The sequence below is a fragment of the Microcaecilia unicolor genome, chromosome 9, assembly GCF_901765095.1.
Source record: "Microcaecilia unicolor chromosome 9, aMicUni1.1, whole genome shotgun sequence".
In the NCBI taxonomy this organism is placed as follows: domain Eukaryota; kingdom Metazoa; phylum Chordata; class Amphibia; order Gymnophiona; family Siphonopidae; genus Microcaecilia; species Microcaecilia unicolor.
Genome location: NC_044039.1, coordinates 6,595,709 through 6,615,098, shown reverse-complemented (window position 1 = coordinate 6,615,098; position 19,390 = coordinate 6,595,709). Strand labels below are relative to the sequence as shown.

Below are 19,390 nucleotides of genomic sequence, written 5' to 3'. Positions count from 1 at the left end.
GGACTAGAGATATTAGCTAAACATTTGTCCCACGGGCACATTTGAAGTAAAAATGTGAAACTGTCAAATGCAAGAAAGTTATTCATAGTCAGATGAAGGGAGGGTGAAAGGTTTACAAAAATAGAGCTTGGGTATGTGGCTCATGACGTTTATTGGTTTCCATTCCTTGAAAGGAAAACAAATGTTGGTGGAGTTATTTTTGTACAAACCATGTCTCTTCTGCATTGTAGTCAAACACAAACAGAAGAAAAAACTCCACTGAGGGCAAACACCAGGCAACAAACAGCGGAAGAAAAAAAAACCTCTCGCAGATGGTATCCAGGGAAAATGTTTATTTAGCAACAATCTTCAATAACAATAAAGGGGACCCGACACGACTCGTGTTTCGGCCCTAATGGCCTGCATCAGGGGTCTAGGAATTTATCATTTCAAACATATTCCCAGACAGGTCATGAAACAAAGTCTCATTAGCAATCTTCCTACATATAAGAAGTTTCGTAACATATTCCTAGACAAGTCATGAAACAAAAGTCTCCTATTAGTTTCGAAACTTCTTATATGTAGGAAGATTGCTAATAGGAGACTTTGTTTCATGACTTGTCTGGGAATATGTTTGAATGATAAATTCCTAGACCCCTGATGCAGGCCATTAGGGCCGAAACACAAGTTGTTATTGAAGATTGTTGCTACATAAAGATTTTCCCTTGACACCATCTGCAAGAGGTTTTTTTTCGTCTTCTGCATTGTATACTTTGTGGATCCATCTGTGTGAGAGAAGACGGATCCACATGCCAACATCTCTAGCCACATGCCCGATAGTTTTGGTAAACTGTGTTCCGTTGACACTAAGACAGCATGAAAAACCTGGCATCTATGTTCTCATGCCTTCATACTTGGAAGAAGACAGCTGCTTTTCTTTATAGCAGGGATGGGTAGCCTCGGTCCTTCAGTTGCACAATCCAGTCGGGTTTTCAAGATTGCCACAATGAATATGCGTGAGATTGTTTTGCATGTACCGCTTCTATTAAATGAAAATAGATCTCGCAAGTATTCATTGTGGATGTCTTGAAAACCCGACTAGATTGTGGCTCTTGAGGACCGAGGTTGGGCCCGTCTTTGGATTATAGAATACTAGTATAACATGTTATGTATGTTTGTGTGCATTGAGGCTAGGCTACATGTGCACGTTTGAGTGTTGTAATATGCTCGTAATTTATACTATTGTGTTACATGCGTAAATGTGCGACCTGCCGACTCTCCACCCACACTCTGCCTATGGGTACTTCTATCTATAAAATATGCGCTATGTAAAATGTGTGTATTTATAGAACAGCGCATAGGTGCGTATTCGGCATGTATGCACTTATATTGCTAGAATTCTGACCATTTATGTACGTGTGGAGAAGCGGACTAGTGGTTAGAGCACTGGTCTTGACATCCAGAGGTGTCCGGTTCAAATCCTGCTGCTGCTACTTGTGATTTTGGGCAAGTCACTTAACCCTCCATTGCCTCAGGTACAAACTTAGATTGTGAGCCCTCCTGGGACAGAGACATATCCAGAGTACCTGACTGTAACTCATTTTGAACTACTACTGAGAAAGGTGTGAGCAAAATCCAAATAAATAAATGAAACGCATAGCTGTGTGTAAATCTTCACTCTTACTTCACAGAATTACCCCCCATACTGTATTTCTATGAAAGCAGCTCCCCATTGGCAAATTCCCATGAAGTGCTGATGGGTCTATGATGTTGCCTCACAAATCACAGTGAATTCCTTGCTCTCTTTTATACAAGGGTTCTGTTTCCTTGCCTAATTCTTTTATGATTGATCCAGATGTGTTTATAAATAGTTGGAGAGATATCGACCTCCCTCTTCTCCACTCCCTGCTTTCCTCTGGCTCCTTTTCTGTATTCACAAAGCGGTGCTGCAGTTTCTGTACAAAATAATTAGCTGATTTGTTTTGTGCCTGGGTAACTTGGGGGTAATTTATAAAGCATTTTCCACACATACCCTGGGATTCTATATATCGTGCCGAGATTTCCATGTGGAAATCGGTGCGTATTCCATAACACCACACATAACTTAATTAGTTAACAAGCTAATCAGCGCTGATAATTGAATGTTAAGAAGCAATTGCTTATATCCCACATTAGATGAAGAGAAACAATTAGTCTGTGCCCTGCTGTTTACTCTTTACCACTTATATAATTTCAGCAGCTACTGAGCATAAACTGTTTTACCCGTCCAGTCCCTGCCTCTCACCACGACTCTTTCTGAAACGTATAACTTTGACCGTTTTTGCAATTTTAAACCGTCAAAGTTAATTCAAAATTTTTGTTTATTCCTTCTCTGTATTACTGTAACAAGTGTGTTTTGCTTGTGTAATAATTATTAAATGCCAATAAAATAAAAAAAACCTCAGCCAATATTATATCTGTACATATTTTTTTTTAACTGAAAGTACTTTTACGGGTCGGTATTGTCACTGACCGGCAGATGATCACAAGCCCCGCGCTGTTCCAAACAGCGCTCTAACATAGCGCTGGAATAGCGCGGGGCGCTGTTAGACCTATGATCAGAGATAATGCATGCAAATTTAAGCAGCACAATTATCTCTGATTATGGGGTAGAAGTGCGGGAGAATTGTGCCTGAGCATGCATTCAGCACAATCCTCCCTTCACAGGACAAATCCCTCCTCTCTGTATTCTTCTCCAACACCGCCAACTCCAGGCTCCGCTCATTCTGCCTCGCCTCACCCTATGCTTGGAACAACCTTCCTGAGGCCTTACGCCAAGCCCCCTCCCTGCCCATCTTCAAGTCTTTGCTTAAAACCCACCTCTTCAATGCTGCATTCGGCACCTAACTCTTACCGTTCAGTAAATCCAGACTGCCCCAATTTGACCGCCCCTATCGGAGTGTCCGTTTACTTGTCTCTTAGATTGTAAGCTCCTTGAGCAGGGACCGTCCCTCTATGTTAATTTGTACAGCGCTGCGTAACCCTAGTAGCGCTTTAGAAATGTTAAGTAGTAGTAGTAATTGTTTGACAGGTCTGGGCTGGAGACCAATGAAAAGAGAAGGACGCCGATCTTTAAATCGGAAGATAGACATCCTTAACTGCCCTGTTGCAGGGACGGCCAAATTTTAAGGGGGTGTCGGAGGTATAGTGACGGGGCAGTTGAGGACGTCCAAAATTTGGACGTTTCTGCAATGGACAGTTAAGGACGCCCAAAATTGGATGTTTCTATGAGAAAGACGTCTTTCATAGAAACATCCAATTTTGGACGTCCTCAACTGCCCTTGCGGGTAGGTTTGCTGTAGGGGAGAATGGGGGCCTGCCAGCATGCAAATGTATGCTGGACAGGGCTCACCATTCCTCCCCAATGATCTGCAAACCCTAACGCCAGCTCGGAGCTGGCATAGGGTTTGTTGCAGCCAGTGACCCAATCATTGGCGTGCTGGACGCTGATTATTGGGGTTGAATGTGTTAAGCGCTGATTAGCCTGCATTTGCATGCTACTTGTGCTAAGAGCCCTCAAACATGTTTTCACGTACTCGCGGGCTCTGATCATGGGGCGGTAGCCAACGCCGGCGACGCTAGTATGGCGCTAACAGCCTCTAGCACCGGCGTTTGCTTTTGATCATCTGCCTGTGAGTGTTTTGAGTGTGTTTGAAAATCGAGCAGACAAGGTTTCTGTTTAGGGGCAGGGATCTAGTATTGTGTCTGCTTTCTTCTCTATCAGTGGATCTCACGACTTCTTTTGTTTCCATTTGCCAGACGGAACCCTCTTCACTTTCACCTCATTGCGGATGCTATTGCCAAGCAGATCCTAGCCACTCTCTTCCAGACCTGGATGGTTCCCGCTGTGCGGATAGATTTCTACGATGCCGATGAGCTGAAGGTAACCGGGATGGCTGTGGTTTATAACATGTAGGGAAATCCGAAATGGCAGAGGGGAGGAAATGGAAGAGCCGGGGTTCCACATCTATAAAATTATGGGCGACTCAAAGTTCAGTGATGACTGATACGTAAAAGATGGATGGAGCCCCCAGGTAGCAACAACCACAGCAAGACAGCAAGGCAATAAAACACAAGAGCCAGTCCAATAAAAGCATCAAAAGTGTTTAATATTCAGATCATCAAGGGATGTCTGTGGCACAAACCAGATGACTCGGAAGACTTGACACGGCTGTGTTTTGCCAAACAGTGCCTGTGTCAGGAGGAGTCTTGAGAACTTAAACGTGTCGCAAGATACTTAAGTCATGAACAGATGTAAGCAGCCAAATATGACTGTTTGTTGCAAAATAGTATTGAATGTTTTTTTTTTTTTTAAAGCAGGACTGACGCAACTATTGCAAAGAAATATTTAATGCTTTTATTGGATGGCTCCTGTTTTTGTTTTTTTATTGCTCTGCTGTTTTGTTCTGGTCTGACCCAAAGTTCATCTAGATGAACGGAATCTGTTGCTGGGCAATCGACAGGTCATGAGTTAGTTTAACTTGGTGTTGCCAGGAGCATTTTTTTTTTTTTTTTTAGTGATGTCAATATTTTCCATGTCTTCCAAACTGAGGAGGGCTTGCAGATACCACCTCAGCACCATTATGAATCTTGGTGCACAGAGTGTGGTGCTTTCACCTACCCTGGTCAGTAAGTCAGCATGACTTCAGAGAATGGGAGCATCCCTTCAAAGGATTTTGATGCAAACCCTCGTCTGGAGACACACTTAAGCCAGTTAGATTTTCAAAAATAACCACAACGAATTTCTATGCAATAAATTTGCATATATCGGAGACCTGTTGCGTGGAAATCTATCTCATGCACATTTGTTGTGGTGATTCTGAAAACCCGACTGGTTAGGTGGGTCTTTGGAACGGGATGAGAAGCACTGCTTTAATAATGCACACTCTGGAATGTGATACTGCACTTACAAACTGACTTAAAAGTGGCAAAATATCACATTTCCGTTTCAAACTACGAAACATCCATTTTTAGCCTCGGTTCTATAAGGAACAGAGGATTATCAGATCACAGTGGATGTCTGCATGCACTGCAGTTTGTACGTGCATTGGAAATGACAGAAATAAGTGAACTAAATTTGTGTGAAAGAGACTCTCGGGTGGGGTGACGTCAGACTTTTGTACGTTTCAAAGATGATGAGAGATTTGCAGATTTTCCTGTAAGAAATGCTCAAGGTGTATGGTGGGGGAGGGAGGGAGGGTGAACAGAGGCTCTGTCCTGAAGAACTGCTAGGTGGTGAGGTTTTCACGATACCCCACTGAATGAGGACATGGCTTATGTGTGCACATTTATTTGTAAATATCAAAATTATGTCTAAGCACTATTATATAAACAAGTGCCTGAATGCGACGGCGTGTAGTTTGCAGGTGGGGTACACACATGGGTGAAGCTGGCAGAGCATGGGCAGGGTGCTGTAGTTTTACATGTGTTTCTTGGCAATTTAGTTGCAATCAGTTACATCCCACTACACTAGAATTCTATAAAGAAACGTAGGCACCACATAACACCCTCTTGGCATCTGAATGTAGACGTGCTGTTAATCGAATTACTCATAGTGGAGGCAGTTCAGTTACTGGGCAACGCCATGTAGACACCCCAAGGCTATATGGTAGGAGCCTTTTCTATAATAAAACTTAGGCACCAAGGTTCCATTATGCAATATTAAATGAACTGAGTTTCCATTATAGAATACTAGAATAACTCAATAGATTCCATTGAAGAATACTAGAGTAACTGAGGTTTCATTATAGAATACTAAAGAAACTCAGTAGGTTCCATTATAGAACACAGTAACTCAATAGATTCCACTGTAGAATACTAGATTGACTGAGTTTCTGTTATAGAGTACTAGAATAACTAAGTAGGGTTCATTGTAGAATTCTAGATTAACTGAGGTTCCATTATAGAATACTAGATTAAACTCAGAAGGTTCTATTGTAGAATACTAGAGTAACTGAGGTTCCATTGTGGAGTAACTCGGTAGGTTTCGTTATAGAATGCTGGAATTAAGGATAGCCCTACTGGGTCAGACCAATGGTGCATCTAGCCCAGTATCCTTCTTCCAGTAGTGGCCAACCCAGGTCAGAAGTACCTTGCAGAAACCCAATTAGATGTAAATCTGTATCAGCGCGTTCAACATTTAGGCGTTTACATCGGCCTTAGAGGTGGCTTAAGTGAAGGTACCTAAATGTTGTGGGGACATGCGTGACGTAATGTTCTGTCATTGATGCGAGTAAGTGGGAGCCTCGCTTGTGTACCACCCATACTCCTCCCATGTGTGGGCCCTGCTTGCAAACGTGCATTATGTAATCTATGCAATTATTCAAGAAAACAACAAGGCAGATGATCTGCAGACTCCAAGTTGGAAAGACAACAAAGCAGATCAGTAAAAGAAAACCATAAATTTATTGAACAAAAAACCAAATATTCAGATCAGCCAGACACAGGCCGTGTTTCGCCCAGGAGGGCTGCCTCAGGGGGCTACACAGTTTTCTTTTATTGCCAGGGTTAATGAGATATGTATACTGATGTAAAAAATGTACAGTGGTCTTCTAAAATGTAATTAAAAAACAGCCAAATAATCAAAAAAAGTGATGGCGTTCAATCCGTCAGAGTTGCTAATGTATCTGACGGATTGCACGTCATCACTTTTTTGATTATTTGGCTGTTTTTTTAATTACATTTTAGAAGACCTCTGTACCCTGACAATAAAAGAAAACTGTGTAGCCCCTGATGCAGCCCTGCTGGGCGAAACATGGCCTGTGTCGGGCTGATTTGAATATTTTTTTTTTTTGTTCAACGAATTTATGGTTTTCTTCTACTTATCTGCTTTGTTGTCTTTCCATGTACGAAAGTATTTGCAGACTAATGCTCTGCCAGCACTTACAGAGGTATGTGTGCACGTGTGTACACATAACGCATGTGTAAATGTGATCACCTAAGTGATAGAATTGCTTTTCATGTGTATATGATGTATTTGCATGAAGTGACACCATTGTATATTTATTGTTGATTGTATGAAAACCTGATTGACTAGTGTTAATCCAGTGCTGGCGTTGTGCAACCCTAAACTAAAATTTTACACTCTCTACAAGTTTTTCTTTGTTCAGCTGCCTCTGTTGAACTGTCAGCGGTACCAGTGCTTGCGTCATGCTTCAGTTAATGTGAAGATAGTTGTTCGTGATACTGTCTCAGAGCTGTCTGCGCAGAAAAAAAAAAAGATTTCAGCCCATGGTCACTTGACGCTCTCTGTTTTTTTTTTTTTTTTTGCTTTTATTTTTCGACCATTGTCTGCTGAAAATAACTCGTTGCCGCAAAGCCTCATGAGGGTGAAATACTGTAAATTGGTTCGTAAAGAGATTAGACAAGTTTAAGGAAGATAATTAAATCGTACAGACGAGGTAGTCATGTTAATCTGAAGTGGCAAAAATTTACAGAGTAATTGGTGGCGTCTTATAGCAGTTTACTGAAGCCTGAGCTTTTGAGGACAAGAGTTCTAGAAGCATTTACTCATCATTCAGTACCTTGGCATTTAAATGTAAGCACCATTTAAGCAGTTAAAAATTATTTAAACATAAATTTATTGCTGAATGACAACGGATCACAAATGCAAAAACAATCAAAAACGTTCAGGGTTTTTTTTACTAAGGCGTACTCACGTTTTTTTGGCACGTACTAAAAATAGGTACGCACTAGTAGTGAGTAGTAAAGCTGGGTGAAACAAAATATATATTTTATTCACCAGAACAGCTAAAATCTTTTCTGGACTTCAAACAACTGTAAAATAACATCATTGAAAGATATTCGAGGAATCGCCGTATTGTTAATTATTAATTGTTTATCCTATATAATCTTCTCTATTCATCATGCCCCCCCCCCTGTGTATTGGGGTCTAAGGAAGGATATGAATGTTTTTTCCTGATATTTTCTTAATGATTGAGTTGATACTTTTCAATCTCGATCTAAAATTAAGTTGAATGAAAATAATTTTTCTTTATTGCGATTTATGCTGTATTGCTTTGACAAGTTTACTCTTGTTAAATATTTTGAAAGGATAATAAATAAAATAGGTAAATGTTAGCGATGCCAATGCATTTCTGTGGACGTCTCTAACGTTTAGCGTGCGCCTTAGTAAAAGACACCCTCAAATAGGTCGTCATTCTGATGAAAAACACCTTGTCCAATAACCTCTCCTCCCTGTTCTATAAGCAAGTCCTTTATATGATATTGTTAAATTTATAGAACAATAGCACGTATTCAGGTAAGTGTACACTCACATGGATAAACGCTGAGTGAGTGCTCAGTGCTGTTCTCTAAGTGACACGTGCAGTTCGCTTAGCAAATGAATGCAAGGGGGCGTTCCCGGGGGAGGAGCATAGCCAGAGCATGGGCGGGACTAAGATTATGCATATAACTTGCAGAATAAGTGCCGCATTTCGGTGCTCACACTTAACCTGCTGTCGTCATGGCGTAAGTGGGTGTGGCTAAATAATTAGGTGTGCTGATTCTGACTTACGCTAGTGTTCTACGATGGAATCTTGGTACCCAGATGTGTGGCTGAAACTTTGACTGCCTAGCTCTGAATTTGAATATTAATGCTAACCAAATTGAAACAGAACAAGGGAAATGCTCTCTCTGCTCCACTCCTGGCATTGGCCAGTTAGTGAAAAACTTGGGAGCTTATGGAGGGCAGTGGTATAACTCCTAGAGAATCCACATACAATTCCACTGTAATATAAACAAAATCCCTTGACTCCTAAAGGGTAGGAAAAAACCTGAGAAAAGTAAGGGTAGACTTAATGCATTGTTCGTTCTCCCTCTTTCTCAATCATTGTCTCCAAAAAGCCAGAGACTGATGCCTAATTGCACACTAAAGCTAGTATTCTGTAAAAGGGAGGGTTTTTCTAAAGCCAATGATTGAGAAAGAGGGAGGGTTTTTTTTTGAGCCAATGATTGAGAAAGAGGGAGGGGTTTTTTGAGCCAATGATTGAGAAAGAGGGAACATGAACAATGTATTAAGTCTACCCTTAGTTTTCTCAGGCTTTTTCCTACCCTTTAGGAGTCGAGCGATTTTGTTTGTATTACAGTGGATTCACTAACAAGTGATATTCAGTGGCACAGTCTAGTTAAGTGTCACACGGTAAAATGAAATTACTGCAAGGGCCACACAGTAGCTGGGCGGTAACTCAAAATTGACATGCGTTGGGTGCGCATATGGTGGTGTGCCTGTGGAGAAAGTGTAGGTGCTTGTGTGTCGGGGGGAGAGGGGGATATGGGAGGTATTTTGTTGGTGCTGGATTGATGTGGGGGATGGGGTGTGTATAAGGAGACAGTGGGTGGGAGAGGTGCACATTTACCACCCCCTCCGCATCCCACCCCAGCCTCAATGCTCTTCTCACCATCCCCCTATGCTTGCATTTCTTTACTCCCCCTTCCTCAACCCATACTTTCTTCTCCTCCTTTCTTGATCCCCTCCCAGCTTGCGTCACTTGCAAGCCCGTGTGTCTCTGATCTTTGGGATGACTCCCTGCCTCTTTGCTGCTCTTTCCTCCATCGCTGCCACCTCTCTGTCTTTTGATGTTGGTACCTATTGTCAAAAAGCCCATCTGTTCCCTGTTGCCAGCTGGCCTTCACTCTGTACACATATGTTTGCACATCTGGACGTATGGATGGACAGACGCCGCTATCGCTTGTTGTGAAACTTGCCTGTAAAGAAAGGAAACTTTAAGAATAAGACAAAGCAGAAGCTTTAATAAAGCCAAAAGGACCAGGTGATGTATTGAGATGTATAGCTAGTGCTGTGCTTTAAAGGAAGACACATTTTTCATGTCACTTGTAAGAATGGGAAAGGAAGGATAAACCCAGCACAGCAGGGCAAGCAAAAAATAAGGGCTATTGATTTTTGTTTTTAACAGATTTCCTTCTCCTGCAGTCCTCTGGGCCCAACCACATCTCAGCATTATGAGCAAAGAGCACTTCAGATAGTCAGTCGCTTCTCTGGTTTTAGTGTGGGGCTGTAGTATTCTGTATGTTTCATAACCTTTTCAAATCTACATAAGTATTGCCACGCTGGGACAGACCAAAGGTCCATCAAACCCAGCATCCTGTTTTCCAACAGTGGCCAATCCTGGTCGCAAATACCTGGCAAGATCCCAAAAAAGTTTGATACATTTTATGCTGCTTATCCCAGAAATAAGCAGTGGATTTTCTCCAAGTCATTTTAATAATGGTCTACGGACTTTTCCTTTAGGAAGCCGTCCAGACCTTTTTTTTTAAAACCCTGCTAAGCTAACCGCTTTTACCACATTCTCTGGCAACGAATTCCAGAGTTTAATTTACACGTTGAGTGAAGAAACATTTTCTCCGATTCATTTTAAATTTACTACTTATGTAGCTTCATCGCATGCCCCCTAGACCTAGTATTTTTGGAAAGAGTAAACAAACGGTCTGGTACTGGTGAGAGCACGAGGAGTCTGGGTGTGTGAAAAGCATGTAACAAAAGTGTGTGCGGGTGGAACTAGGTCTCCCGTGTGCCAGAATGTGTGAAGTGACTTTAGCACTGACTGGAGAGATTATTAGTTTATCTCTGTTTCTGCTACCAGGGGGAAACACCAAGTCTAGAGTTTGTTCATAAAGGAGGAGGTCAGGAGAATTACGTCGTCATAAGTGGCAGGGTTGTGCCTTCATCCTCACTTCTTGTGAATATAAGGCTACCTTACTCTGGGCCCTCAGGCACTGCCTGGCTGCCCGAATAGTTAGTTTGCCCCCTGCCATCAGTTGTCACTGTCAACAAATTTCAAAAGCGGGATTTTACATTTTAACCTCCGAATGCCATATGCCAATATTACAGTTGTCGTGCTTTGCCACCACTGAAACACAGCACACAGCAGCCCCTTGCAAATTACACAGTCGTGTAGAAGGTAATTTTACAAAGGGGCACCTGTTTTTAGGCCCTCAAAGGACCCTAACTGGAATCTGTTAAGGAAAGTAGATTCTAGTGTGGGAGCAGAAATATGCACATCTAATTTAGGCAACTTCCACGAAGCTCCACATTCCGTGTAGGTCGCGCAAAGACAGGCCCAAGTCACAGATCGTGCACAATTTAATTAGCTAATCGGGCATTAACAATCGGTAATTTACATGAATTTGCAGTCCTTGGGAGTTACAAAGGCATCTCTATGCCCAGTTCTATTACAGGAGCGCCTAAATTTCGTAGTGTGTGACTCCAAAAGGGGGGGTGTGTCCATGGGAGGGGGCACTTGTGGGTCCAGGGCTTTCCCAGAAGTTAGACGTGATGCTATAGAATGCGGTCGTTTACCAGCGTTTACACCAGTTGGCAGGCATAAGTGCGCGCCCAAAGTTAGGCGCTGAAATGAGCGCTAAAGCCGGTATTCTGAAAAGGTCACGCCCTTCGCAGAATACTAGTTTAGCGCTGCTGATCATGTTGGCACCTGTCTTTGGATGCCATTTTCTCCCCTGACCGTACAGCTAGTATAAATGATTGCACCTAGATTAAAAAGTACACGTAAATGGGGTTTTTTTGTGTGTGTGTCTGTGTTTTGTGTGTGTGGGAGAGGGGTAGTGGCTCTGTGCATCTGTGACTGGGAGGTTAGGAAAGGGGGGGAGGGGAGAGAGAGTTGAAAAGGAACATTGCAGTTTATCAGCGTTTTTATATTGCAGAAGCTAGAATTGCTTCTTCTATAGAAATGCATTGGAAACTGGGAATTATTCTCTGCAACATCTAGCTCCATACTACTACTACTACTTATCATTTCTATAGCGCTACTAGATGTACACAGCGATGTACACTTGAACATGAAGAGAGACAGTCCCTGCTCGACAGAGCTTACAATCTAATTAGGCCAGACAAACAGGACAAACAAGAGATAAGGGAATATTAAAGTGAGGATGATAAAATAAGGGTTCTGAACAAGTGAATAAGGGTTAGGAGTTAAAAGCAGCATCAAAAAGGTGGGCTTTTAGCTTAGATTTGAAGACAGCCAGAGATGGAGCTTGACGTACCGGCTCAGGACGTCTATTCTAGGCATATGGTGCAGCAAGATAAAAGGAACGGAGTCTGGAGTTAGCGGTGGAAGAGAAGGGTGCAGATAAGAGAGATTTACCCAGCTCCATGTGGTCCATTTTTGAATTAGATATGTCTTCCCATTCTGATAAATGTATGGAGTTATTTTGACCCCAGACTTTCTTGAGTCCTTAAGGATAATTTGTTTGCAACCTTTACTGGGTTGAAAACAGTTTGAGTGTGGTAAGTTAGCAGGAGGGAGGTTCAGAGTAAATGTGAGGAATTGTCTTTACTGGGGAGATGATGAATTCCTTGAATGAAACAGTGACAGAGTTCTCTGTGAGAGTGATTCTCAAAGCTATTTCAGTGGGCTACAGTAGTGCTTTACCCACATAAACGGGCTTTTATAGAATTTCTAGTAAGTACTTTTCTTTTTACCACTTTACAGGAAGTGAAAATATACAAGCTACCTCCATATGACTTGTATAAGTGGTTTCAGTGACGTCAAAAAAAATCCTTAAAAAGGATAAGGCCCAAAACACCCTTGTAGGACATTACAATCAAGACTGAAGGAGCAGGACAACTACAGAAGCGACCTCAAATGTTCTATTTGTTAGATAACTAATTTAGCACTTCAGAACTAAACCACCTATTCCCAAGAATTATAAAAAGACTGTGGATATTTTTACTCAGAAAACACGTCTGCACGAGTTAGCAGGTTTAGATATGTGTGGGTCCTTTTCCTGGAATAATTTTCCAAGTGAAAGCACATATGGACTTTTAGCTTGAAAATCATGTGAGGTCTGCATGGTTTTTCCCCCCAATGTGGGCAATACAAAATTACTTAGTTTATTACTTTGTATAGTCAAGATCGGGAGGCGGGGCTGGTGGTTGGGAGGCGGGGATAGTGCTGGGCAGACTTATACGATCTGTGCCAGAGCCGGCGGTGGGAAGCGGGACTGGTGGTTGGGAGGCGGGGATAGTGCTGGGCAGACTTGTACGGTCTGTGCCAGAGCCGGTGGTTGGGAGGCGAGGACAGTGCTGGGCAGACTTATACGGTCTGTGCCAGAGCCGGTGGTTGGGAGGTGGGGCTGGTGGTTGGGAGGCGGGGATAGTGCTGGGCAGACTTATACGGTCTGTGCCCTGAAGAGCACAGGTACAAATCAAAGTAGGGTATACACAAAAAGTAGCAAATATGAGTTATCTTGTTGGGCAGACTGGATGGACCGTGCAGGTCCTTTTCTGCCGTCATCTACTATGTTACTATGTTATTACTACTACTACTTAACATTTCTAAAGCGGTACTAGGGTTACGCAGCGCTGTACAATTTCACAAAGAAGAACAGTCCCTGCTCAAAGGAGCTTACAGTCTAAAGGACAAAATGTGCAGTCAATCAATTTGGGGCAGTCTAGATTTCTTGAATAGGGGTATAATGGTTAGGTGCAAGAATGGAGCATGGCCAACTTCTCTGGAAAAAGAGAGCTGTCTTAATAGGTGGTCATGCTGTATGTTGTTAATGCAGTGCGTCTCAACTCTGTCCTGGTTTTTAGGATTAGAACAATGAATATACATGACATAGGTCTGCAATATTTACAGATTTATCTCATATGTATTCATTATGGTAACCTTGAAAACCTGACTGGCTGTGTCCTTGCAGGAGAAGGTTGAGAACTGTCTTACTGTGTAGACAGGAATAACAGGGCAGATGGGATAGGCTAGTTGTTTTTTTTTCTTCTGTTGTCTACTGTTATTGCTGCTATACTTGATATATGATCTCTTGAAAGCTGAACAGTGCAGTTTTGCACCTCCCTCAGTTTAGAGCCTGTGTTGAAAACCATGGCTATCGCACTCTCCAGTTGGGTAAATGAATTGGTTTTGGGAGCCAAGTAATAATTTCCAGGCGATTAATAGCTCTGGCATGTCTTCCAACTGCTTTGATGCTGCTGTTAAATACAGAGTAGATACCTGGTCCGCCAAATTATTTGGGAGCCCTTCGTATGTGTAGCTTTCACTCCATTAACAAGAGAGTCCAGAGTGCAGCAGACTGTGGTCTGGAAAATACTTGTTTAATTCTGTTTGGAGCAAAGGGGCACAATTCTGTCTCTTTCCTTTTATTCCGCAAAGATAACTGAGTTTACAGACTGTAGATTCAGTCACAGAGCCTGCTGTCCAAACTGGAGGGGTGGCATTATTGCAAGATGGAAGGCAATCGCGTTTATTTCCCCATCGTACCTGGAATCTTATCAAACACAGAGCCATAATGTGGGACTGTTCTGCTGAATTCTGCAGCATTAGTACATTTAAAAGTGTAAGAGGGACACCTGGATATTCTAATGGAGCCTTACATAAGCATTTCCCTGCATTTTTACGATAGTGTGTAATCCATTATAATCTGGCACAGTAGAGGGTCAGCTTTGGTTCTTGAGAGCCTGGTTCTCTGAAGGTCTATAGTGAATTGTCACAGATGTAAAAACTCTGTTAATTTACACATCTGGATCGTCCAAAAAGCCAGACCTGTTGGCAGTTCAGATGCTGCTGTGTCCTTTTCTTCCTATCTGCAGGAGATGGCTGGGACAAAATAATTGTTCTCAATATGGGGTCTGTTTACAAAGGTGCTGTAGCGTTTTTAGCGCATGCGCTAAAAATAAGCACACGCTAAACTCTAGAGACACCCATAGAAATATATAGGTGTCTCTAGCGTTTAGCGTGCGCTAAAAACGGTAGTACGCTTTTGTAAAAGACCCCCTTAGGGTAAAGGGTAAAATCTCCACTGTATACAGTAGTTTTAACTGGCAGTCATAGTAACATAGTAGATGACGGCAGAAAAAGACCTGCACGGTCCATCCAGTCTGCCCAGGAAGATAAATTCATATGTGCTACTTTTTTATTTGTACTGTCCTCTTCAGGGCACAGACCGTATAAGTCTGTCCAGCCATATCCCCGCCGCCCAACCACCAGCCCCGGCACAGACCGTATAAGTCTGCCCAGCACTAGCCCCGCCTCCCAACCACCAGCCCCGGCACAGACCGTATAAGTCTGCCAGGCAGTCAGGATGAAAATTCACCACAGTTGATGTCTAGCCCAAAGTTGAGGTTGTATCTTTGGCATCTATATCCCAACAAGGAAGAGAGAGTATACAAATTGATCTCAAACAAGATTTCTCTCTATGATAAAGGCAAATAGTGTACTTAAAGACTGAAGTTCTGTGAAATGCATCAAGCTTCAAAAATATGAAAGGGAAAAAACCTCTGAAATCCACCCAACCTCCAACCCGGATAATTATCTTGAATTTTTATTTATTTATTTGCATCCCACATTTTCCCACCTCTTTGTAGGCTCAATGTGGCTTACATTATGCCGTAATGGCGATCGCCATTGTCGGAATGAGAAATACAGAGTATTATTGCATTTAAAGTACAGAAAATATAATATAAATTAGAAATGAATAGATATACAATTCATTTCTGGTATTTGAGAACAAGGGTAATGTAAACATTCAATAATGTCAATGAGATTAAAGTAAACAAATAAAAAAAGTATAATGTTGACTTGTTATGGTAAAGTTGTGATGTCCGTTCATTTAAGAAGGGTCCAAATGATAAGTCTCTTTGAACAGGTTTGTATTTAATAATTTCCGGAAGGTTGCCAAATCGTGCGTTGCTTTTATGGCACTTGGTAATGCATTCCATAGTTGCCAGCAGATGTAGGAGAAGTTAGATGTATATATTGATTTATATTTAAGTCCTTTGCAGTTGGGGTAATGGAGGTTCACGAATGTGCGTGATGATTTTTTTGTGTTCCTTGCTGGTAGGTCTGTGAGGTCTGACATATATATCGGTGCCTCGCCATGGTTAATTTTATGAACCAGGGTACAGGTTTTGAATGTAATTCGATCTTTTAGTGGGAGCCAGTGTAGTTTTTCTCTGAGGGATTTGGCTCTTTCATTTATCGCTTTTCCAAATACGAGTCTGGCTGCCGTATTTTGGGCTGTTTGGAGTTTCTTAATAATTTGAGCTTTGCATCCGGCATAGATGGAATTGCAGTAATCCAAATGGCTTAGCACCATTGATTGCACCAGATTGTGGAATACCTCACTAGGGAAGAAAGGTTTTATTCTTTTGAATTTCCACATTGCGTGGAACATTTTCTTTGTAACAATTTTCGCGTGACTATCTAGTGCGAGATTTCGATCAATTGTGACTCCCAGAAGTTTCAAGGTGTCTGAAACAGGAAGAGTAAAATTTGGGGTATTTATATTGATATGATTAATCTTGTTGTATTGCGATAATGACACAGGTTGGAAGCGATCATGGGTTCCTTCATCATCGGCATAAAAAAACCCTTTCGTTTTATAGTATAAGAGATGCTAAACCTTTACAGAACTGACTACAGATCCGGGAAAATGTGAAGAACATTATAAACTTAATTTCAAACTTAACTTCAATTTTCAAATGCAGAGAAGATATCACATATAGGTAATCGGTCCAACACACACTGACTTTGGCCAGAGTTTCGCTATGTTATTATCTGTCTCAAGACGTGAGTAAACCAAGCAGTTTCAACGCGTTCAGATTTCCTGCATTTTTGAAGCTTGATGCATTTCACAGAACTTTAGTCGTTTTTTTAAGTACAATATTTGCCTTTATCATAGAGAGAAATCTTGTGTGAGATCAGTTTGTATCTATAGCATCAACATAAATCTTGTCTAATAATATAGTAACATAGTAGATGATAGCAGAGAAAGACCTGCACGGTCCATCCAGTCTGCCCAACAAGATAAACTCATATGTGCTACTTTTTGTGTATACCTGACCTTGATTTATATCTGCCATTTTCAGGGCACAGACCATAGCAGTCTGCCCAGCACTAGCCCCGCCTCCCAAGCACTAGCCCAGCCTCCCCCATCGGCTCTGCCACCCAATCTCCGCTAAGCTTCTGAGGATCCATTCCTTCTGAACAGGATTCCTTTATGTTTATCCCACGCATTTTTGAATTCCGTTACCGTTTTCATTTCCACCACCTCCCGCGGGAGGGCATTCCAAGTATCCACCACTCTCTCCGTGAAAAAATACTTCCTGACATTTTTCCTGAGTCTGCCCCCTTCAATCTCATTTCCAATGCATGCCTCTTCCTTATTAGTACCCTACGGTAAATAATGATAATATTAGATTTCTCTAGTACTTTGCTAGCCTAGTGGTAATAATAGTATTATCATCACCCAGTTACTGCCGGTGGCAGTTCATGAAAGCGGGCTATGTTAGGTTTTCTGAGACCCCAGTCCTAAGTGCGAACACTAAACTGCACCTTGTGAATCGAATACTGCTGGGTTTTCTGAGATCAAGGACGTGCTGACATTTTGCTGTGAATAGCTGCCAGGTTCAGTGCCAAGGAATTTCCAGGCAATGACCTTGCGCCTGTGTTACTTCAGCCCTGGAATTCTGCTTTCTGACAGGGCAGCGGGGAAAGCGGGAAGCGTCACCAAGTGTAGGGTGGCTTCTTGAAGGTGACTGCATCGGGTCTGTGCTTGTTCTCCTCTGGAGTCCCTTAGCTTGCTTCTACCGTAAGCCACATTTAAACCTTCTCAGCCTCCCTGTCTCTAATTAAATACATTTGCATAAGTAAATTAGGTAGCATTGTTCTAGTGCAGTATTGCATTTTTCCTAATTAGGCTGGGACGACCTGCCCAAAATTAATAAAAGTGGGATGAATAGTATGGCGGTTGTCAAGGGAATCTTGATTACTTTTTTTAATGCATGGTAAGGCTGAGATTCCAAAGAAGTACTGTATCCTTCATAGCATCCAGTAAGCTGAACTGTGCCCAGTGCACGTTGTCCCTTCTGGAACTCAAATCAAATGCCTTTGGTTTCTAAACTGTAGTAATAAAACAAAAAGCACTAAGGGCCTTCAAAGAAAGGGGATAAAGTCTTTAATTGTATACGTTGATGAAGCAATACTTAAATGGACCCGACACGGTCCGTGTTTCGGCGCCCAGCGCCTGCGTCAGGGGTCGCAAGAAACAGTTGACTACATGCGACAGTATTATGAAGACAATACAATGTTTAGAAGCCATACACTGCAACGTCATATGGTCCCCTTCACACAAAATTGATATTCGGATTGAGCACACGCAGTCCTTCAGTCCTGGACTCAATCAGGTAAAACATGATCTGACATGATCTGTTTATGGTTTCAGAAACAGTAGTAGACAGGGCTGTAAACTTTGAGGGCCCGTCAGCGTTTTTTTCTACCGCTGCGTGTAGAGAGAGAGAGAGATTAGCATGCAGTTTATTAAGGGTTCCTTTTACTAAGCTGCAGTAAAAAGGGGGATTGCGCCGGTGTCAGCTCGTGTTTTTGATGCACGCTGAGGCGCCTTTTTACAGCAGCGGGTAAAAGGCTGTATTTTTTTTTTCTACGAAATGGCTGTGTGGTAAGCGAATCACTTGCTGCTTGGCCATTTTGGAGGGGGGGGAGGGAAGCAGTTACCGCTACCAATTGAGGTGGCGGTAAAGGCTCTGGCGGTAACTGGACGGCGTGTGGCACTGCCCGATTACCGCTGGGTAAACAAATGGCGCGACCTGGGATGAGAACTACCGCCGGGCTGCTTCAGTATCCCAGCGGTAGTCCCAGATTAGCGAGCGGTAAGCCCTCGGTTGGGCTTACTACCAGTTGGTCAAAGACCCCCTAAGTACAGCAGAGTCCTAGAAATAGCCTTTTTGGGTATTGCTTCACATTCAGCAGTGTCGCCCTGATATTCAGCTGGTGGCAGTGAGCATTTTGCTGCTTTCTGCTGCCGGTGTTACTCCCGGGTATTCAAAGCCGGGCTCTGTCTGGGCTTTAAAAGAAGGAGGTGGAAAACACAACTTCAAGAGATCAATCCCAGACTCAGGGTGAGATGCTCCAGGAAACCTTTATTAGGAGCATCTCACCCTGAGTCTCGGATTGATCTCTTGAAGTTGTGTTTTCCACCTCCTTCTTTTGTTGAATTTTTGTGGAAACTGCGAACCCCTTTTGTTTCTGTCTGGGCTTCAGCATTAAATATATATATTTTTTTTTTCTTTGAGCCTGCTAACAAGTCTGTATTCAACCCTTGACCATATAAGAAAAACTGCTTAAAGATAGGACCTGCTATTTATGCAGCCCGAATTTAAGAGCTTTACTTATGCGTTGAGGGGCTGAATAGCAACACAACCTCCCCTAGAACACCCACAAATTAGCCGCTTTTGAATTTGGCGCTAAAGTGCCGCTGAAAATGCCAAGATAGCTGCAAACAAGCAATTTAACCAGTTGGCGGCCGTTTCCAGCCAGTTAAATCGTTTTGAATATCGGCCGGCGTATTGCAAGGGTTACGG

The 19,390-nt window shown here is 42.4% G+C and overlaps 1 protein-coding gene across 1 annotated transcript in view; it reads left to right on the top strand.

Moving 5' to 3' along the window:
- LOC115477548 (LARGE xylosyl- and glucuronyltransferase 1) overlaps positions 1-19,390 on the top strand; it is a 332,081-nt gene that overhangs the window by 177,403 nt on the left and 135,288 nt on the right. The window contains exon 5 of the mRNA XM_030214492.1: positions 3,778-3,901. Coding sequence (XP_030070352.1) covers positions 3,778-3,901 — 124 coding nt within the window. The remainder of the gene's footprint in view (positions 1-3,777; positions 3,902-19,390) is intronic.